This window comes from Wyeomyia smithii, chromosome 3, assembly GCF_029784165.1.
Source record: "Wyeomyia smithii strain HCP4-BCI-WySm-NY-G18 chromosome 3, ASM2978416v1, whole genome shotgun sequence".
Taxonomy (NCBI): domain Eukaryota; kingdom Metazoa; phylum Arthropoda; class Insecta; order Diptera; family Culicidae; genus Wyeomyia; species Wyeomyia smithii.
Genome location: NC_073696.1, coordinates 13,977,873 through 14,000,760, shown reverse-complemented (window position 1 = coordinate 14,000,760; position 22,888 = coordinate 13,977,873). Strand labels below are relative to the sequence as shown.

At 40.8% G+C, this 22,888-nt stretch overlaps 2 protein-coding genes across 2 annotated transcripts; both read right to left on the bottom strand.

The window, feature by feature from the left end:
* Positions 1-1,974: 1,974 nt before the first annotated feature.
* Positions 1,975-3,484, bottom strand: LOC129728139 (uncharacterized). Its single transcript, XM_055686556.1, has 2 exons — positions 2,931-3,484; positions 1,975-2,869 (listed from the first exon to the last, which is right to left on the bottom strand). Exons 1-2 carry the CDS (start codon positions 3,482-3,484, stop codon positions 1,975-1,977), a joined length of 1,449 nt encoding a protein of 482 aa, XP_055542531.1.
* Positions 3,485-6,756: 3,272 nt separating this feature from the next.
* On the bottom strand, positions 6,757-12,803 carry LOC129731171 (multidrug resistance-associated protein 1-like). Its single transcript, XM_055690978.1, has 5 exons — positions 12,568-12,803; positions 11,357-11,656; positions 10,639-11,300; positions 7,245-10,572; positions 6,757-7,189 (listed from the first exon to the last, which is right to left on the bottom strand). The coding sequence occupies exons 1-5, from the start codon at positions 12,601-12,603 to the stop codon at positions 6,995-6,997; spliced, it is 4,521 nt and encodes a 1,506-aa protein (XP_055546953.1). The 5' UTR covers positions 12,604-12,803; the 3' UTR covers positions 6,757-6,994.
* Between the last annotated feature and the right edge of the window lie 10,085 nt (positions 12,804-22,888).

Below are 22,888 nucleotides of genomic sequence, written 5' to 3'. Positions count from 1 at the left end.
CTATCTTTGAAAACTATATACAAGACTCAACACAAAACTGGGAAGCAGTCTACCGTAGCGTAAATGGCTTTTTGAGGCTGCACCGTCCACGATGAACAAGAAACAAAAGGCAATCCTACTTAATACGTTCATTGGTTCAGAGCTATGGTACTTATCTTCAATCCTTCTAATATCAAATAAGTACATGGCTATGTTTACTGAACAAATTGGTTACTTTTTATGGAATGGAGTACATGCTCAAAGAATAAAAATGATTGAAGTATTTCGCCCAAAAACCCAGAGAGGTCTAGGGCTACACTCACCTGAGCTTAAGCTGGTTACCTTACCAAACAGTCCCAAGCCATGGTGTGGTCTTTGCTGTACAGTACGCGAGAGTCATCTCCATTCCACTCGGTTCATGGCTGCAGTTTGCCAGCTCTGCAGTCTGCGTAGTATCCGTAGGTCGTCTTCCACCTGATCGATTTCGCCTGCTATACAGCTCTCCGTCTCGTTCCTGACAGATTGGTTTCAAGAACCATCTTAATCTCCGGAGGATCAAATTATATGCGATTTCCTGCCATAATGCGTCGATGAATTTCTCTGCTGTTATCGTTGTTGTGAGCCTAAATACACGAACTCGTCGATCACCTCGAATTTATCACCACCAACTTCAACTCGAGGTGGAAGGTTAGTACTGTCTTCTTCTACTTTCCTGGCGAATTATTGGTATGCAGGAAATTACGCACAGTCGAAACCGGAAGATTTTCCCTTTCAATATTGTTAAGCCAAAACTTTTGTGCAGTTCAGTTAGAACTGTACAATGCGGCTTGCACAAGGCTCCTTGCTTAGACGCCATTTTGAGCAGAACTGTGCATTCATAAACAAAACAAAAAATGCAGGCAGAGAGCTTTTTTGCTTAGCTTAGGTAGCTTAGGTAGACTGCCGGTAGTTGCACTCCGTGATTGCTCGAACCAAGAAAATTGCAAAATGAACCAGATGAATGGTGCTTGGGACTAGCATTACATTCTCATCGTGCAATTTTCACTGGTTCACAATACTTTTAGTACCACTGACCAATAACGACGCCAGCCACGACCAAAAGAAGGTACTACTTGGGACGGTAAGGGCGGGATGGTGATACTCGTTATGCTTAGAGACCACGGGTACCACTGCATCTCTAGGGGGGGGGGGGGGTGGGGGCAAGACGGACATGTTAAGGAAACAGTAAATTTGTATGTGTAGAACATCATATTTTTTGGGATCTTAATTCTTTACACTTTAGTTTGACACCATCACTTTGATGCGTAGTATTTGGTTTCACGATTGAAAATCGTTTTCTACGTTTTTTGAAACAATAAAAAAAAGATTGCAGAATTCGCTTTTTTTGAGTGTGCGGGTGAAACGAACAGGTGGTGTGGGTAAGATAGACAGGTAGGGTGGGTAAGACGGCCATGTTAAGAAAATTAAAAATAAACGACGAGTTGAGCTTTTATAACGTTATGAATTAGCGAAACGTGAAACGAAAACACACATGGAGGATATTTTAAGGTTTTTGGCCTTACTGGGCACACTCCGGGAACAGGGTTTCACAAGGTCCTGTATCAGTTTTTCAGAGGCAGTTTCAATCTTATCGAACTGAATGATTTATTTATTATTTTATTTATTATACAGCGGAATAAATCACAAACAATTATTGGTGACAGCCAGTAGCTCAGAACAAAAAAAAACAAATTCCGTTCATCAAAGCTTAGTAGCACGCCCATTCAATCAATTAGGCGCATGCATTGCAGACAATTTCAGCGTAATGGCATGTCGCGTGAAACCGAATGTCACATTTGATGCATCTGCCCCATCCTGAGCCATCTACAGAATCAGAAAAACAATTTCCGCATTGATCGCAAAGTGAATTCTCCGGAACAATTTCTCGCTTGACACGTTTAATTGGCCTTTTCATCTTCTTGATGAGTTTTATCTCTTTTGCAGCTTCAGCTATTGCTAATTCTTGGCGGTATGAGTCAGATGTGATCTCAACCGCTTTTTCGGTTTTGCGCTTCTGGAAATTTTCGGAAGCGGCAGAATTTCTTTAGGCGTAACGTTGAAAGATGATTCCATGTCACTAACAGCTTGGTCGCCAGGAATTAAACCATCTTCCAACGTAGATTCAACTACACTTTTCTCTACCGTGCAGCTTGCAGGTTCATCATGATTCTCAACAGGTTGTACTTCAGGTTGATCTGTAACTTCGGACGGCGCAAAAGATTCATCCGAAAATACGTGACAATTGCAAGGCCATATTCCGGTTGCTTTGAAACCAGAAATGGCAACACTTATGCTGGCAGCCTTAACAAAAGCTTGCGCCATCAAATTTGCAACATCGTACAGCCCAATTACAACCCCAGGATGTTGGCGCAAGAAAGCGTCTGCTGCGTAGGAAAAGTTCTTCTTAAATGGTCCCATAAATGCAACGTCTAGAGGTTGCATCTTATTACTGCAGTGGGGGGGCAATACAAGAACTGTTACAAAACTGTTCCTTGCCTTTTCAGCACGAGCCAGATTCTTCGTGTCCGTACTATGTCCGTCGATAATAAGTAATACTGGTGTTTCCTTTGATGGCTTAGCGTACTCCAGGAAGTGGTCGAACCAATCGAGAAATACTTCCGTCGTCATATATCCCGATGCATTACACCGAAACTTAGTCCCAGCCGGAGCACCTCCCTTCAATGCTTCATTCATCCGAGCTCGAGGAAAGATCATGAATGGAGGAACATATTTACCGGTTGCAGACATGCACATCATCACCGAAGTAGTTTCTCCACGTTCCGCAGAGGAAATCGATCCCACTTGCTTCTTTCCTTTTAAAGCAGCAATTTTTTGTTTTTTTTGGAGGGACCTTTGAAGAATATTTTCATTTAAAATAGCTAAAAAGGTGTGAACTGAACTATTGAACTTACTTTGCTGATTCCGGTCTCGTCTGCATTAAATATATTTGGGTAGGAGCAAATCTTCCTTCTTTAAGAAATTGCTCGAGTAAATTATAAAAAGCATATACTGCCTGTTTGTTGAAACCTCGTGCACGCGCGTAAGACGTGGCTTCAGGCTTTCGAAAGCTTAATTTTGGATTTCGTTTCAGAAAGCCGAGTAACCAATCGCGCCCTGCCATTTTTTTGACTTTGTTGAAGGGATGTGGAAGGAAGTTTCTTTCGGCTAGCTCGAAGCCAAGCTTTTGGACATCCTTTTGAGTAAGGCCATAGAAGCGACTCTCCAAGTCCAAGAGATGCTGTACCAATTCATTTTCCTGTTCTGCAGTGAAAACGGCTTCCTTAGGCCCCATACTCATTGTCATTGTAGGAAATGCAATTCGCCTCTTCAAACTGGTCCTTGGAATACCGTATTTTACCGCGGTAGCAAGAACCGAAATTCCGCAGGCCACTTCGTGTCTAGCAGCAGCCAGCTGACTTTCGGTCCACGTCTGACGGGTAGTTGTCCTTTTGTAGGATCGAGGCATACCTTAATTTGAAGAACCAATATTATAAACACTGACCGTCTTACCCACCCTGGTGGTGGATCATCTTACCCCATCAGTACACACAATTTTCAAACTTTCATAGTTTTTCAATAACAATATACTTTACCTGTATCTCTTCGCGAATAGATCAGCCAAGTTTCAAATAACCGAAAAATGGATCAACATCCAATAAAACGAGACACTTACTGGAAAAAAATCTTATTTTCTGACACAAAAAAACTACATCCGCACTCGAACTTGTAGCTTTGTTATAAAGTTTGTTTATTTATTGCACATTTGACGAATGTAACCATGGTGACAGTGGTTCGAAAACCATAAACTAACTTGATGATAGATTGGCCGAGACAATTTTGCAGAAAGAAAGTCGCTAAGCTTAAGAATAAGTCACATGTCCATCTTACCCACCCTGTCCGTCTTGCCCCCACCCCCCTACGAGTATCACAGGATAGCAATTGTTTTAATAAGGTACAGCTCTGGTACCGTTTACTATAATATTCTTAATTAAAGCTGTAAAAAATATCTTTTTACCTGACGCTACCTGATTTGCCATGGTTCGTTAACGTTTTCATTAGAAACGGCTTTACCGAAAACTGATCTGACATCACACAGATTTCGAGCGAAATCTACCAGATTTTTGATGAACGGGTAGAATAATAGTGTCTTTAAAAGATAAAAATCAGTGGTCCAATTTATAGTAAAAAAAGTACTGTTTTCCTTATTTTGACATGCTTCATTTCGAACGAGAGCGATCAGCACGCAGTCTCGCTGAGTACCTGAACTTTTATTCACATCGGAGTAACACAGCGAATCATAGTTACCGTTGATGTGTTATGATCGTGTTATTGTAACAAGTTGCAGCTAAAATGCGAAAAACGCCAAAAGTTGGTAAAAAATATACTGAAGCAGCTGTTACTGAGTGTCTCCAAGCAATAAAAAGTGGTGTTTCGATTAGAGAAGCTTCCACGATCCACCGTTATGTTCCGTGCAAGCAGGAAATCGTCAGGAAAACCAGCTGCATTGTAAAGGATTCCCCATTACGGAAGAGCGGCAACGGCAGTCTACAATTGCAAGATTCATCTCAGAAAATCCCCGTATCAAGGTTCGTTACGAAATATTCAGAATTACTTTGGAGGATTGACTACGAAGCGAGTAAAAAACGGCCACATGGTCTATGGATGGTCCTTTATAAATCTGCGGCATTGTGCTGTTATACAGTGGACTAGAAAATTATTCTATTAGACCTGACCCAAATTAGGAAACGGTGGACCATTAAAGGAAACTGCAGCGATGATTTATTTCTTTTATTTTAAGGAGTTATAGGAATTATCTTGTTTTTTTTTTCATGCAGAAAAGATAGAAAACATGTTACTTCATGTTTATTAGGGTGGGGAAAAGTGATCAATTTTTCAGTACCAGGTTTTTTTTGTTCCATTTGGGGCCCCAAACAATCCTAAACTTACCGGAGGTCAACTGGTTTTGTCTCCGCTTGGCGCATTGCATTTCAAATTTGTATGGAAATATGTATGGAAAAACACAGTTTTTTGCATTTCCCTTTTTTGGGGAGCTCAGCCCAGCATTATTAATGCACTACACTACGTCAAAGTAAAGTATTTTAGATGCTTAACAACTTTTTCGAAGCTACTAAAGAGCTAGGATGTCCCGAAAAAATGCTATAGCCGTTCAAAGTTGAGTATGTCGAATCAAATGCTGAAAATCATTTTTTTGCCAACACTGCCAGTGTACCGGCGTCAGTAGGATTGCTATCAGAAGTAACCTTTCGTATCGAATTAATACACTGAGCTAGACTAGGCAAACAAATTTAGGCCAATATTCAGGGCGAAAGTAGGATTTACACCATGTTGCAGAGGTTAATTATGATAGAAATCTGATTGACGGCGGTAAATTGGTAGTGTTGGCAGGAAACATGATTTTCAGCATTTAGTTCGACATACTCAACTTTAAACAGCTTTAGCATTTTCTATGGACATCGTAGCTCCTAAGTGTCTTCGGCAAAGTTGTTAAGCATCAAAAAACCTACCTTTTGAAGTTTTAAAACGTATGGTTTAAGCCTTTCTGAGCTCTCTAGAGAGCAAAATGCAGAAAAGTGGGTTTTTCCATACAAATTTCCATACAAATTTGAAATGCAATGCGCCAAGCAGAGACAAAACCAATCGGCCTCCGGTAAGTTTAGGATTGTTTGGGGCCCCAAATGGAACCAAAAAAACCGTTTTGATGTTGACAGTTGCCTTAACGGTGAGCGTCTTGTCATTTCTCTAATATACAGGTTCCCTAAGGCTAAGCTGAGGGTTGTTGAGTAATAGAGAGCCTCAAAAAAATCCAAAATTTTTGTTGTCACCCGTTATTCGCCTCGGCACTACGTCAATTCTTCAGAGACTTCAATGTAGTTTTTCTGTAAGCAAACAGCAAGCAAACCTAGCATGCAATTATCCTACGCATATTTGACGCTCTTCCCAGTCGGCTAGGAACACCAAGAACTGGTAAAAAGCTACAAACTCAATTTTTGAGTAACATCAGAAGAAATGTCATGTTTGAATTCGAGCAGATTATTTTTATACAGGACCATCAAACGATTCGAGGAAACTGGCACACTCGTCCGCCAAAAAAAAGACAAATGGCTCGTGAAATAAACAAGAGTCATAACGCTATGCATAAAATCATCGAAAAATCCTTGGATACGGAGCTTTCAAGAAATAGAAGATTCACAGAGTAACCCGCAAAAGTATTGCCGATAGGGTTGCCCGATTCATTCTCCCGATTTGAATTCATTAGATCTCTGCATTTGGAGATACATGATAGGAAAGCTAAGTGAAGTAAAACATATGACACTTTTAAGAACCGTTTAGTGAAGATCTGGGATGAAATGCCGACCAATAATTTTAAAAATAATAATATAAATATTCATCTGTGTTACTTTTATAGCATAAACGAAGTGAATCACTTTCACGGTGATACCCTGTATAGATTTAATTTTCTACGTTTGTTGACGAGAAAACTTTATATAAGCCACTGAAACTTTATACACTTCCGACCTGCCTAAAGGCACGAAAATTCACGAAAATGGTTGAAAAGCTATAATCTTTCATTTATTTTTAGTTTGAGTTTTAGGGCAGAATTTTCGCTTTTGCGACTTGTGTTATGTAAGGGAACTTGCATAAATATTATGCATAAATTTACAGAAAAGAATTCACCTTCGATGAAATTAGTATCGCTTCCGGAGCTTTGGACGAAAATTAATAAAATAGAATTCCGAACTTTATTGTCATAATAAATATCAATTAATGCTAGAAACCAATTGGCAGTTGACTAATCTATGTAGTGGACCTCTAACGGAGGTGACTTAGTACTAGAGATATGTCATACAACGCTGTCATAGTGTGGCTCGAGTGATTATGCATCTCATATTCGTTATAAAATAGGAGATATTTCGCTGTACTTCTCAAGTCGAGATTTCATTCCCTAGTGTCCTGATTAGCTCACGATTCCTGCATTCTTCGCCATGCCATAGAATATAGTGTTCTTATCGGCTAACAATTTCTGCGGACTATCACATTCAGCCACGAGGCCTTTGTCGAGCACCAACACGCGATCCGAGTCTAAAATTGTATTCAGTCGATGGGCAATCGTCAGGATAGTACAATCAACGAACTCCGATCGAATGGTTTTCTGTGAAATAAGCTATTTTTGTACATATTCTATTTTTAAAGAGTGTGAAACAAACCTGGATTAGATCATCGGTTTCTAAATCAACTGCCGCTGTTGCCTCATCTAGTATTAGTACCTTAGTTTTTCGAAGGATGGCTCTCGCGAGACAAACCAGTTGCCGTTGACCAACTGATAAATTCTCACCATTTTCCGCGACCTCATGCTCTAAGCCTGCCGCCAATCCTTTCACGAAAGATTTCAGATGAGATAGTTCCAATGCCATCCACACCTGATCGTCTGAATAGCTTCGGAACGGATCCACATTCATACGTAACGATCCCGAAAACAGCACAGGATCTTGGGGTATTATTGTGAGGCGGCTTCTCAGCTGATGAAGTCCCATTTGCGAGATGTCCAAACCATCGATTACGATCTTTCCTCCAGCCGCTTCCACTATACGGAACAATCCCAATGTCAGACTAGATTTGCCTGCACCCGTCCTGCCTACTATACCAATCTTCTCACCACCTTGGACACTCAATGTGATACCCCGGATCACAAGTTCCAACCCTTCCCGGTAGCGAATTTTAAAGTCTGCAAAGTCCACTTTTCCGTGATCAGGCCAGGATTTGTCCACGGTTCCTTTCTCCCAAGCGGCCTCCCGAGGCAACACTGTGTATTCTTCCAAACGCTCTACTGCCACAATATTCGTTTCCACTTCTGTCGTCATCTGTACGAGGAAACTAAGTGCCGCGGAAATGCTCAGTGCGTAAGTGACTGATAGACCTACCATAGCGACCCCGATGGTGTCCCGGCTTAGCATGGCAAACAGAGCCGCAAAGAAAACAACCAGGGCTCCAACAATCTCCAACCGATTTGCTAACCAGAGGTTTGCAATTATGCTAGGATACGACATCGTTTGATTATAGTCTACGCGTTGCTCAGATTCTCTCGTGAAACGTTCCTGTTCGCCATAGGCGCGAATAGTTGATTGCCCAGTAATGCTCTCACCAAAGTGTGAGTAGATCGGACTTCGGGTGATAGACTCCAAACGTTTCAGTTGACGAGAAGTGGCGATGTAAATAACCTGAACTACGTAGTAGATGACAAGAAATACCGGCACAGTCGCCAAGAATATTGGAGTCGAGATGGCGATTATGATGAACACACCGATTACATTGAAAAACATCAACAACCACATTCGTATAGTATTGGGAAGAGCGTTATCTGCTATATCTACGTCTTTGGAGAAGCGATTCATTATCCGACCTTGTGGAGTTGTGTCGAAGAAAGACATCGGCATTCGTAGTGTACTTTCCAGCAAATTGTTGTGCATTTTATAGGCTGCTTGCAAGCACCCAAGAGCTAGAGTAATGGAAGCAATGAGTGATGTGATCGACTGTATTCCACCAAGGCCACCGTAAACCCCAAGATACATATCACGCACAGACGGATCGGTGGCAGCTTCGGGATCCTCGGACCAGTCGGTTAGCCAAACGCTACCGTACAGTGCCGATGCTTGATTGAGTACACTGGCGAAAATTGACCAGAATGCCAGATTCCATCCTATCGCTTTGAAATATTTTATATAAACATGATAACTTACTCCTCCCGTTGCTGCTTCCTCCTTTTCGATCAGTACAGTTCCAACTGCAACAGCAGCTTGCGATTCGAGCGGTTTGTTACTATTGCGTGATTCTTGTCGGCTGACTTTCTTTCTTCGCTTGCTTCCTTCACTTCCGCTGGACTTGGTTGATCGAACTGACAAGGCTCTTTGGACGATATTTCGAGTAACATCATCGTTCAAAACTTCCTGAATGATTTGCAGTTCTTCATCTTCTTCATCCAGTTCTTGTATGTGTTGACTTAGGAATTCGGCAAATGCACCCTTTTGATCGAGTAGTTGTTTGTAGGTACCACTTTCCGAGATCTCGCCATCTTTCATGACGAAAATTTCATCCACGTATGGTAGGAAGGATATTCCATGAGTGACCAGGAGCCGTGACCGACCAACCAACATTCCTTGTGGTCCAATTACTTTTTCGAAGATGTGTTTACCGACATGAGCGTCAACTGCACTGAGAGGATCATCAAACAGGTAAATTTCCGCATCGGCGTACACTGCTCTGGCTAAGGCAACTCGCTGTTTTTGTCCTCCCGATAAGTTGATTCCTTTTTCACCGATTTCCGTTGTATCCCCACCGGGAAGCATTGCTAGATCAGGTTTCAAAGCACAACTTTCAAGCACTCGGTCGTACTTCTGTGCATCATATGCTCTTCCGAATAGAATGTTCTCTCGAAGCGTCGCATTTTGAATCCACGCCTGCTGCGGCACGAATGCAATTCGTCCATCTGTATTGACAGTACCTTTAGTTTTTTCCATTTCTCCTAGCAAGGCGGATATCAGCGAGCTTTTTCCTGTTCCGACACTACCGACTACCGCAGAAAGTTTACCTTTGCTTACAGCTAGATTGATGTTCTTCAACGTTGGTGTCTCATCTCCCCAGGTGAACGTTCCGTCCTTGATTAACAAGGCATCGTCGCTTCGGTTGTTGGTCACATTGCTAGGATCTATCTCTTCGCTGTTCATGAATTTGTTAATTCGTTTAACCGACACCCAAGCCTGTATTGCAAAGGCGATCATCATCGAAAACATGTTCATAGGGAAATTCAAAATGTTGAATAAAGCCAACGAAACGAACGCCGTTTGTGGGTCTAGGACATTGTTCTCATCAACAAGAACGAAGACCGTGAACGACGCTAGTGTAACCAGAAAAGGTGCCATAGTCCACACGAAAAAGATTATTGCATTGTAATAAGCCATGCCTCTCAGAACTCTGATTTCCCCCGCGCGTACATTAACGATGTCCTTCTCGAAACTTGGTTCCCAAGCGTACAATTTGAGCACTTTCACGCCACTTAAAATTTCGTTCATTTTCTTAACTCGTTCATCCTTGATGCGCATCTGCTCAACCTGAAGACCTTCCAACTTTTTTGTTACGAATCCAGTAATCGGAATCATGATCACCATGACTCCCAGCCCGGCAAACACGGATGGGCCCAAAATCTCGTACAGCAGATAGAGGCAGAGTGCGATAACCAGCGGGGCAGACCAAAGCACATGTAGGTAGGGAATTAATTCGAAGAACTGCTGAGCGTCTACGGCCATCAAGTTGACAATTTCTCCAACTGTTGTATCCTTCTTAGCTAAGCTGGAAATACGCAGTGCTTTGCGATAAATGGCACTGATCAGTCCGGTACGAATTCTAAATCCGATCAGGAAAGTTTTCCGGAAGTATTGTCCGTTGAACAGTGCTATCAGAAAGGAGGTTAAAAATAGTCCGAAAGTGATGATCATGCCCAACCAGAACGGTCCGTTTGTTGCGATGTTTGCCATTAGCTCTCTGAAAGTGGAAATTATTCGTTTGTTTGGATTTTTTTTTTTTAATATAACTTTTTTGGTGTCTCACTGCATAAGATAAGGGGAGGCGAACTGCAATCCTGATATGGCAAACTGTAGCATTCCAGCGAACCAGAATGGTCCACCATACGCCTTAACCATTGCCGGTAGAGTCGATCCGTTGGTTGCTGCGTGCGGTTTGTAAACCGGGTTCGCTTTGCCAGCCTTTTTGTCTGCAGTCATCTGCTTGCGTCGTCCCTTCTCGACACTCTCGAACCAGTATTTGTCGAATGGTGGCACTAATTCCCGGGATGTGTCCTCCGGATTGAGATCATACATATCAGCTTCAGTTAACGGTTTGCGGAATCCGCGCCAGGTGAATGCATCGAAGTACATGTACAGTAGTTTGACGAAGAAACTAGATTTTAGCTCAGGATTAGGCTTTTTCATCTTTGGAAAGTCACTATAGCGGGGCGCTTGATCCGGAAGGGTTTCGATGAGAACAATCAAACAAATGAAGGAATATTGCAGTGTGTAGCTGACGAATTGATATTCGGCGAAGATTACGGTCCCACTCGAACCGATGGGAGAGTCTCGCTGGGCGTGTTTCAGTGCCTCCGTTCTCATTTGTATGATTCCGAAGAAAACCTTGAGAAACCAGAAAATAAAGACCGTTCCTGAGGTACGAACACCGTACTTGCGGAAGAAGTAATAAAGCACGATGACGGTGATCTATGATGATATCAAAAATATTATCAGAAGAAAGGATCGAGTAGATAATAACTTACATAAGCTATCGCATTGAAGATCGCCACCAGTATTTGAACGTCGAATACATCCGCCTGATTGTGATAATTAACAACCATTCCCAGGTCAATCCAGGAAAGTATCATCAGGATTGTTGAAATCACGATTTTAGAACAATTAATCCAATTCCATGGAATGTCCCTATAGCGACTCGTTGAAATCTTGTACGCCTCGTAGATGGAAAACACGTACAGAAAAAAGCACGGCACCCATTGCAGGATTATTCGTTGAAAACAGAACGTCAAATCGGGATCCTCCGGGCGCCATGTGAGAGTTTCGTCCTGTGAGTAAAACCGATAGGCAGGGTTAGATGTTGATAACACCGATAAGATGACAAAGACACCGTAAATGGTGCGACGGCGCATTCGCTAATCTTTTGCGGGCCATATAGGGTAGACGGTATTCCTGCCATTGATATGAATCGGCTTTGGTTTGCTTTTATCTTGGTAGTCATTCATCATTGCACACCGAATATGGAAAGTTCAATTGATAATGTTGATGATGAAATTATTTTACATTTCACAACCTAAGATCTATTCTCAACAACTCTTGTCTAGGTAAGCAAGATCAATAATACAAATGTAAACTATAGAAACACAAGATAAAACGGACTATAGAAAATGATTAACAAATCAGAAGATGAACGGGCTATTGAAAGTCCTCCATCCATATGCTTGATAATGTTGTTTGCAAGACAAGAAGGCGACTTCGAAGATTGTTACGATGAAATAACAATCAGGTGGAAGCGAACGGACGAGTTTGTTCTAGCGTGACAACACGCATTTGGTTGAAAATAGTTTCATTAACAATTAATGGCAGCGAAGGTCAGATAAATAAATTTTTTGACTGTTTCCTATATTTACGGCAGAAAGTTGAATTTCGAGATAAAAATAAATTTGAATGGAATAAAATTACACTAAAAAATCTATTTAATTATTAATCGTTATCTGTTTGTTTCAAATTTTCCATATAAAATTATAAATCGTCCAAACAATTACTGGCTTTATTTTAGAACCGTTGTTGTATTTTCGGATGATGCATGATAAAGAGTCATTATCACTTCAACTCATACCAAAATGTCATATTGTGAAATGAATCGACCAAGTCGACAATCCAGCTGCCACCAAAAATTATCTCCTGTACAAAAAAACACTCAATTTTTCACGTGCCTCGTCGTGGAAAATTTTCTTACCCAGAAGGGACCTCCACAGAAGTCTTCAAACGTCATCAAGCGGAAGGACAACTATATCACAACCTGGTGCAACTATCCGCTATTCGAGCGCGCGTGTTTCTTGTAATAATTTCACGTTTTGTCAAGAAATTTCATTCGATACACAAACAGCTGAACAGATGTCGCCACAGTTTCGAATTTTGAACAGGGGAAATTTTTGCGAACGTTTCGGTTTCACGGTTTCTAATTGACTGAATTGCTCCTGCAGTTAACCTGACCGTTTATAATTCTCTGCCCCGAGAATGTGTGCTCTGTTATGTGCGTCGATATGAATTTTATCGGCGGTGATAAGATAGCGCCAAGGCTCCGTATACGGGCTTGTAGTAAAGGTTAGGTTGTGTTTTGGTAGTATATTTACGATGCTGAGATTTTATCATCATTTTTTATCATTACATTATGTTTAAATGGAGAGAAACTGGTTTATTTCGCCAAACAGTACTGACATTCTGTCATTCATGTTTTTTTTGTATGATTTTTGGCAGTGATTAAATTGGTTCTACGGAATCAATTTAATCACTGATAGCAGCTCAGTACTCGATAGCGATATTTTATCGATTTCAAGTGGTATCTTGTTCATCAAAACAACGCTCAGTGGTTTGCTTAATTCAATTTAGCATGTGTGCCTGTGATAGACTACATATGTTAAAGATCAATTGCGCCTAGACTAACTAGAATCGGTATTTTACTCAAACGACAATGACTTGAGGTATTTGTTACCGTCGCGTTGAATGGTTCCGGGTGGGTGATGAGTTCGCCACTGGTTCAATTAATGTTTTTGACTTTCTCATCGAAGAAAGTTGCTTTAATTTGAATTTTTTAATTATAGGTTGATTTCCTACGACATAAATACGGAATATTCAAATCATGATGACAAAATTTATATTTTTAAGTCTACAATAATTATTGCCCCATTCTGATGATTGAGTTTTTCAAACAGTTTTGTTGATTGACAGCTTATACAGTTAATTACAGCTTATTAAACGAAATTCGACCGAACTAAAGCTTAATAAGCTGTAGTTGTTTGTTTGGTTGATACCTATGAAGTAAAACGAAAAAGAGAATTATGAAAATGTACCAAAAATGTGTAAATTTTCAGAATAATATGATGGAGATGATGATAGGGTAGTTGTTCCATTATTCATCTCATTAAGCCGATATTCACGAAGAATGCACGAATTGAACATCAAATTATCCCGAAATCATTGAACAAATAAACAAATTTCGCTTACATGCTCTTATGGAATCGCCCAGTATTGGAAAATTAGTAAACTTAGCTTGATTTAACCTGAATTTCGTAAAACAAACCATTTATCACTTAAACTTAAATCACTGCTCAATTATTCATCTCACGACGCTACTATATTCATCACACATCACACTGTTAGTCATGAATGAATCACACTTTCACGAATGAACGTAGTCGCAAACCGTCATAGTAAGTTACTTAGGTATCCGATGTAGTTGTTTACGTGGAAAATTGGTGACCTAGGTAACCATTGCAGTGCTGTCGATTTCTGTAAATTATGTCGGAATAATTCAACATTTTCAGTATGACCTTTTCGTATTAACAGAAACTGATTTGGCAACTTTTGATTCAACGCAGTGAAAACAGATGAAAATACATACAGTTGAAATTTAGAATTTGTGAATATTCATCTCATACATTTCTACTAATTAAAGTTTGTATTTGGAAATGTGAGGTGAACATTTTAAAGACTTAAGTTTTCTTAGTGTTGCGAGTGATTTTGTTTGCTGAAAAAGGTTATTGGAATAAATGAGTTTTCGAGTGCAGGTGCCCGACTGAAATATCAAATATAAAGCTTTTAAGTGAGTTTTTGAGGATTCTACTATATGAGAAATCTAAAGTGAGCTAAGAAGAATGCATGGATTAGTACCTATACTATACCAATAGTTGGAAATTTTTTTTACTATTTTCAATAGGACACCCGAAAACATGTCCAATGGCAAGAGATGGCGCTTTTTCAGTGGTAGTAAAATCGAAATTTCTCCGAGTATTCTGCTCATTGACCGAGAATACAGCTATCAAATGTCTTCTATACATTTTATTCTATCTTTCTGGTATTTACTTTCACTAAACGCAATCTATTTTTATCAAAACACATGTTTTTCCTATCTAACTCCATTAAGTCTTACTACCATTCGTCCATGAGCCCGTTGTGTTGATTTTGACAACAGATCAAAATTGGAGCGAGAGCCGTGTGGTTGAAAGCGGATGCGCACAATACTTATTAAGGTGGTTCAAGGTTGCAAAAAGCAAGTTTCTCTTAGAAATCATCATACAAATTTAAAATGCAATACGATAAGCGGAGTCACCAGTAATTGACTTCCGATAAGTTTAGGATTTTTGAGGGCTCAAATGGAAGCAATAAAATATTGTTCTGGCTCTTTGCTATCAAGTTTTAACATTTACATCTGACGATGAACCGCTTTAATACTCTTAGCCAAGCAACGACATCTAGTTCTGGTGTGAATGAAAAAATCGATAGTTTCAGCAATTTTTTAATATTATCATTATTATCATTATTATTTATTGAATAATTCATCCGACAGTAGTCTTCATGAATAAATATTAAACTATATGGCTGGGAAAAGCCACCTTGAAAGGCCGTGAATGCAACCATTCAAGCTGGCATAAAAACCCAACATCTTTTGCAAATAATACATGGCATCAGTACAAGTATAAAATAACATACATTATATACAATTCATAACATACAAGACATGACTAAAAATTAAAATTTGCGTAGTATCGATTGAAGAGCACGGCCATTCGGCGAACAGGTTCATTCTGGCCGTAGTTCGTGCGGTGCGAATTCGTTTGCAATAGGCTCTGGCTTCGACGAGGACGAATGGGACAATACAACTGCAGCAACGTCAAGATGGCTGGACAATCATACCGGCTAGTCAAAATATTGTGAGTCATTCTGGCAATTATCTCCTTGCGGCGCTGCTCGAGAGGGGATATTCCAATCAACAAGCAGAGGCTTTCGTAAGGTGGCAAATGATCTGGATCTCTCCATGGCAAAGTACGGCAGATCCTTCTAACAAAATGTTTTTGTATGCGCTCAATTCGCTGACTCCAAAATTCATAATGCGGGTCCCAAACAACGCAAGCAGTTTCCAGAATAGAGCGTACTAATGAACAATAGAGAGCTCGCATGGTGCCATAATCAACAAACTCATTTCCAATTCTGAATATCAAACCAAGTTGACGATTAGCTTTGGAGATAATCATCGACAAATGCTGCCTGAATGTTAGTTGAGTGTCTAACAAAACACCCAAATCGGTGACGACATTGGTACGTTGTATACATGTACCGGCAATGTGGTAATTGAACAAGAGAGGCTGTTTCTTGCGCTGGAAACTGATCACGGTACACTTCGGAATGCTTAGCATCATATAGTTACGATGGCACCAGTCATTAAAAAGTTCAATCAGCGATTGAAGCCTACAGCAATCTTCAGCAGTCTCGATAAGTTTAAAAATTTTCGTATCATCTGCGTACAATAAACGTGTGCCAGGTGGTAAAACTTTTGTAACGTCATTAATGAACAGCGAAAAAAGTAGCGGTCCCAGGATGCTACCCTGTGGAACCCCTGAACTGTTACTAAACCAGGTAGATCGCGACGTGCCCAACTTAACGGCAATCTTACGATTCCGCAAGTACGAGTCTAGCCATGCCACCATTCCAGTTGCAGTTCCGAGTTTGTCGCACTTGGCACAAAGTAGGCCGTGATCAACACGATCGAAGGCAGCTTTGAGGTCCGTATAGACAGCGTCGATCTGAAGGCCCCGATCCATGCCGCGAAGGCAAAATGATGTGAACTCTAATAAATTTGTTGAAACAGATCTACCAGGAAAAAATCCGTGCTGCGCAGTAGAAATGTAGTTTTTCACGCTAAACATAAGATGATGATGAATGATGGCTTCAAACACTTTGGAGCAGGCACACAGACATGAAATTCCACGATAATTTTCCACATTACGTTTATCACCTTTCTTGAATACTGGAAACATGAGCGATTCTTTCCAGCTGCAGGGAAATTGATGTCGTTGCAAAGAAAGATTGAAAATAGCGGTAAGCGGTGATACCAGACTATCAGTACATTTTTTCAGAAGAACGGCAGGAATTCCATCGGGACCAGGAGAGTAAGATTGTTTTAAGTTACAGACGGCTTTAGCTACTTCTCCGATTGTAACTGTGAAGATTTCGGCATCGAACACATCGCTCGGAACATGAGCCAAAGCTGCGGCAATGTCGTTAGATGAAGCACACTCCGTGTTAAAAACGCTGGCGAAGTGTTCGGCGAACAAATCACATTTTCTGTTGTTCGATGAAGCTTCACTGTCCAGCAAAAACATACTGGATGGTAATCCTTCCTCCTTACGCTTCGAGTTAATGAACTTCCAGAAGCTTTTTGGATTTAAACGTAAGTTGTGTTCCGTTTTGCGCACGAACCTTGTGTACAGAATTCTATTCAATGCTTTATAGGAACGACTGGCAGAAATAAACCGGATCCGATTGATAGGGTTTCTATTCTTTTGATATGCGCGCAAAGCTGACTTTCTAGTGCGGTTAAGCTTAGTAAGATGCCTGTTTCCCCATACAGGCTTACAACGAGGACGAACTTTTGGAATATGCTGATTTATAAGTTCCTGAACTATTTGAGTGAATTCTGACACGGCATCATCCAAGTTTTGACATTGATTGAGAAATGACCAATCAATATCACTCAAAGCAGAATTGATTGCATCAAAATTCCCACGCCGAAAATCAAAACTGGAAGGATCAAACTCGTCTATGAACTGAGTTTTGATAGCTCTGTTGAAAGTAACCATCAAAGGAGGATGATGAACGTCAATGTTACATAAGTGATCAGGTGCAATAGTGACTGAGCATGCTGGCAAAGCATGCGAGTTTGCGAAAACTAGATCGAGAAATCGGCCATTCTGGTTGCAAACAGAATTAATTTGTTGCAGGCAGTGAAATGCCATACCGTCTAATAAATGGGTGCTACCGGCATTAACAGAAGAGCGCGAAGCGTCAACAACGAGATGATTAGCCTCCGTCTGCATCGACCAGGAAAGACCAGCACGGTTAAAATCTCCGAAGATAAGAAGATCGTCGTTAATACTAGTCGAGTTGACAGCTTTTTCGACTGATGAAATATGCCGATCAATTATCTCAACTTCATTTCGCAAGTTAGGAGGAATGTAAATAGCGCCGATCACAATGTTCAATTCACCGTTATTAATTGTTACCCACAGCTGCTCAAGCGAGTCATCCATAGCTTCAATCAATAATGCCGACGCCAACGATCGTCGCACAGCAACGATTACTCCTCCACCCCTTGCCTTGGTGCTATTAGTCGAGCAACGGTCGGTCCGGTACACGGTATAATCAATGCCGAACAGTTGGGAAGATGGAATTTGAGAATCTAGCCAGGATTCGGTGATAATGATGCAGTCGTAAAGCGAATTGGACACTTCCAAAGCAAAATCGGTTACTTTGCTGCGTAGACCATGCACGTTCTGATAGTAGCAAAGTAAAGATGAAAGGACAGTGTCGCACGGAGAGTCGCATTGTTGCCGGTCAGCTCGCATGCCACTATTGTCCGAAGATAAAACAGTCCTGGCAGTCTGCTGCTCACCAGCGTAATCGTCCAGTGGAAGAGCTCGTCGGGGAGGGGTCGTAGACACAGGCGTCAGGTGGGGCGTCATTTCGCACTGTGCAGTGCGATTAGTCATTGGGCTATGGGGAATAAATTGTGCATAAATTTTTTGAATGTTGGGAAAATGCAAAGACTTAACTGGACTGGGGGCCGGCTGGCCCCCAAGCTCCCTCGGAGGTTGAGAAATCAGTTTGAAGGCGTCAGATGAGGACTCACAGCATGCTGTGAGGTTAACGTGCGTATAAACTTCGACGATCGCGGTTTCCAAAAATCCACGGATGTATTGCGTTCCTCAAACAGCCGAAAATAAATTCCCTTTGGCCAGTTGGTAGCATCAAGAGCAACATCTTTTAGTTGCAAGTCAATTCCGACTTTAAAGGACACAAAAGCAAACGATTTTATATCGGCATCTTTCCTAATCAGCTTTCTGACAACTGGTTGTGCGCCAGGTACGCATTCTCGGACAAGAGCCGATATTTCATCTTCAGAAACGTGCGGAGCAATGCGCGAAAGGTAGATCCAACACTTAGCCGCTGGCTGCGGAACAGTTTCGACCAATTTAGGAAAATTTTCAGTTGACTTAGTACCACTAATCAAGTCAGCAAATCCACTAGATCTTTTAGGGGTCAAGTTCGAAGAAATAATCCTAGGACGCTTAGAGCTACGACTAGCCGATGAAATCGCAGGTGCAGTATTGGCGAGATACTTGTCAGATAACGACCCGATAAATGCATTAATCTGGCCAAGTTCAGTTTTAACTTCGTTCAAGCAGCAGGTGATTGAATTAGCTAAAGATGACGAAACATCAGTAGCAGACTCCGATGAATTACGCTCCCTCAAATTCTGAACGGATATCATGCATTCGGTGCAGAACCAAAGCAAGTTGGTTTGACCATTGACAAAATCTAAATTCGATCGTGCCCATCCGAAGCATTTCATGTGGGCAACGCGCTCGCATAAATGACATTTGATCAAATTAAGGTTTGTAATAGGTTGCGAGCATTCGTAGCAATTTTTATCCATCATAGCAGTAGCTTTCTGTCGCTCGGACGGCATAAATGGAGGCGTTTGGCGTACACGGCGCTTGCAGGCGATGGCGATGACAAAAAGGCGATGAAGCTTGCAGTTGTTACTCACAGATGTCGCTTCGGCGGAAAAAAGCAATGAACGAAGCAGTAGAAGCGAAGATAGACTCGGATTTAACTAGAAAACACTTCTTCTGAATTTGCACAAAAAAGTTAATAGAAAAACTATGAATTCACTATAACCACGACGACGGATATCACGATAGCCGACAGGGTTACTTTGGTGAAATTACAATAACAAAATCGAGCAAAAAAGCGAAATAAAACACGAACTCAAAAATAGTCACTCGATCGTTACACAGGCAAGGCAATAGATGGCAATACACAAACAGTTGCGCTCACTGGTGTGATTTATTAGCAAAAATTAGCGGCGGTGTCCCATTGTGCTTCCATGTTGTATGAGATGAATATATAGGCTGAGATGAATAGTGGAACAGTTCCCCTACAACACATCGCTACGATAGTTATAGAAACCTATTGTTTGTTGTAACTGTGTATTTACATTAGAAAGCAAGTTAGGATATAACTTTCACCGATTGGAATAAATCATTCACTGCATAATCACAGAACAAGCTAGTTCTATTTCAAGTATATCTCTAATATAATAAACTGTGCGATGTTGCATTTTTACACTCTTAAACTTTACTTTTTACTTGTTCGTGTTTCTGCACTTGAGACAAGCATTTTAAAGAACTATGGCTCGAGAAATAGTACATAAAGTATACAGAAAACAAAGTATGGTCGCAGACAAAAAAATGTAACACGGGAATCTAGCTCCATCGCCAAAAAACGATCATTGCAAATTATCAATCGCATAACAGTAATCGCGCGAAAACACCGTCACTGCCATGCAATCTCATACATATTTTGTGGTTCCCAATTTGACACATGCACACGCTAGCGTGATGTCGAAATACAAGACGCAGCGCGAACACGCCAGCAGATGGCGGTAGTGTTATTAACGTAAAGAACTGATATAAACCGAACGATGATTTTATTGGAAATTTGTTCGAAGTGTTATGTCTGTTAGTCTGTGGTATGATAATTATATAATCCATTATATAAAAATGGAATTTTGTAAAGCAGTTATTTGAGGAGAAATACTAGGTATCTGATAGCAAAAAATAGAGTTACCTTGCATCATCATGACTGCATCATCATGACTTTTTTGTGCTCAATTTGCCCCAATTTTTAAACGAGGATAGGGTAGCAGGCCTGCACCCAATCAATAAATCTAAACATATAAAAATGCAGCTCTGTCTGTCTGATTCATATAGGCTTGAAATCTACCGAACCGATCGGCGTGAAATTTTGTATATAAGGGTTTTAGGGCCAGCGAATGGTGATTAAGATAGTTCGAGACCCCTCCTTCGTCTGGAAGAGAGGGGTCCCATACAAATGAAACACAAATTTCTGCACATCTCGAGAAATAACCAAGCAAATGGAACTAAATTTGGCACGTTGATGTTTTTAAGAGTAACAAATATGTCCATGTTGGTTTGACACTCTTCCCTCTTCTGGAAGGGAGGGGTCCCATACAAATGAAACACAAATTTCTGCACATCTTGAGAACTAACAAAGTAAATGCAAACAGGTGGATGTTTTTACTGGTAACAAATATATCCATAATGGAGTGACACCCCTCCCTCTTCTATATGGAAGGAGTCCCATACAAATGAAATACAAATTTCGCACATCTCGAGAACCAATCAACTAACTACAACCAAATTTAACATGTGAATATTTTTAGAGGTAATATATATGTCTATAATGGTTCGGTACACCTCCCTCTTCTGTAAGGGAGGGGTTCCAAACAAACGAAACACAAATATCTGCACATCTCGAGAACCAACCATATAAATGAAACCAAATTTAGCAGGTGAATGTTTTTTGGGGTAACAAACATGTCCATAATGTTTTTACACCACTCCTTCTTCTGGAAGGGAGGGGATTTCGACAAATGAAACACAAGTTCCTGCACATCTCGAGAAATCAAGTAAATGGAACCAAATTTGATATGTTGAGGTTTTTGAGAGCAAGTTTTGATGGTGGTTCGACACCCTTCCCTCTTCTGGAAGGGAGGGGTCCCATACAAATGAAACACAAATTTCTGCACATCTTGAGAACTAACAAAGTAAATGGAACCAGTGTTGCTGAATATCACTTCATTACACTCAAATATGTTGTCTGCAACCAGAAGCACTCAGATCAGTGGCAACAAAGCATGCACTCATAAATGAAACGAACGCGTTGATTGTCCCGTGCCATGGTGAGTGACTCACGTATGAGAAGTTTTTTTTTCTCTTCGCACCATCTTCACTTCGGACCCGATCAGATCAGAGGTTTTTTTCCGTGGTAATCTCATCACTCAGAATATTCAGATGATTCGCATCATTCACTTCATTTGCATCGTTCGTACGATTTGCATCAGTCATATTCTTCGGGTCTTTTTTTTTTTTTGGGTGAACCAAAGCGATTAGCTTTCTTCAGCCAACAGTGCTGCGTAGTTGTAGTTGTGAAAATAGGAAGAGTCTAGCAGTGATGAACTGCCGCGCGTTAAAAACAAAGATGAAGGATGTTGTGGAGGATAAAGCTGCTGCTACAGGGGCAATAGAATATAGGTGCCTTATCGATGCTTCAGTTTTGTTAAATTCATTTTAAATTTCAGAAACCAATAATCAGTTGATTTCAAGAAACATAAGAATAAGAACATACATTGAAAGAATGTCATTTTTTTCTTTTAAAACATCTCGAACAATACGTGTGAACATCTAAACTAATTCCTTAAATTATATTCCGCAAAATTTATTCTGTCAAGAATACATCCCTTCTCAGATGTATCGAACACTCTATTCGATAAACAGACAATTCGCTTGCCCACCATAGGCGGCGACGTTTGTTTGGGTCTTGTACGAATCTATTCTTACCAAAACCAACGGTGTTTTTTTTTCCTTTGTAAACGTCATTGGTCTTTCCCGATCGAAGCAAGCTGTGATCAAGAACGGACGTGAAAATGTTTCTCGTCGGAATTTTTCATCGTTTTTTCAAGTTTTTATAAGTTATATATTTTCTATCTGGAAAAGTGATGTGTCTACGTTTATTGAATGAAGGCCGCTGTTGTTTCGGTGTGAATTCCGAGTGTTTGATTTGAATCGCGATGAAGTGTTCCGAGGGTTGTCGAGTACGGTTGGAGATAGTGCAATAATGTCGACGTATTTTATTAAGCCTTCCCGTCGCGTAATCGTCATATTTTAAGTGCAAAGGGTGGAGTAAAAGGTAATACGAAATGTGGCGGTTTCGTATTATCGGTGAGAGTGACGTCAATGTTGAAATCCGTGAAAGATTCGTGCAATTTTGTGGCTAATTTGTGAGAGCTGCATTTCGTTTTCGGTGGCGGAGCACGTTTCCCGCTAGCCCTTGCCTTGTCATAAGTGTGTGTGAGTAAGTGCAATGTGAACAAGGAAAAGCGAGAGAAGTGCGAGTGCAGGATGACCGTTGCTCTT

Bases quoted from the DNA above. Each gene is read 5' to 3' on its own strand.
- LOC129728139 (XM_055686556.1), bottom strand. From the start codon at position 3,484: ATGCCTCGATCCTACAAAAGGACAACTACCCGTCAGACGTGGACCGAA. The intron at 2,870-2,930 runs GTAAGTTCAATA...TATTCTTCAAAG, and splicing joins ACGAGACCGGAATCAGCAAA to GTCCCTCCAAAAAAAACAAA.
- LOC129731171 (XM_055690978.1), bottom strand. From the start codon at position 12,603: ATGACGTTTGAAGACTTCTGTGGAGGTCCCTTCTGG. The intron at 11,301-11,356 runs GTAAGTTATTAT...ATATCATCATAG, and splicing joins TCTTCAATGCGATAGCTTAT to ATCACCGTCATCGTGCTTTA. The intron at 7,190-7,244 runs GTTTGTTTCACA...CTTATTTCACAG, and splicing joins AAACCGATGATCTAATCCAG to AAAACCATTCGATCGGAGTT.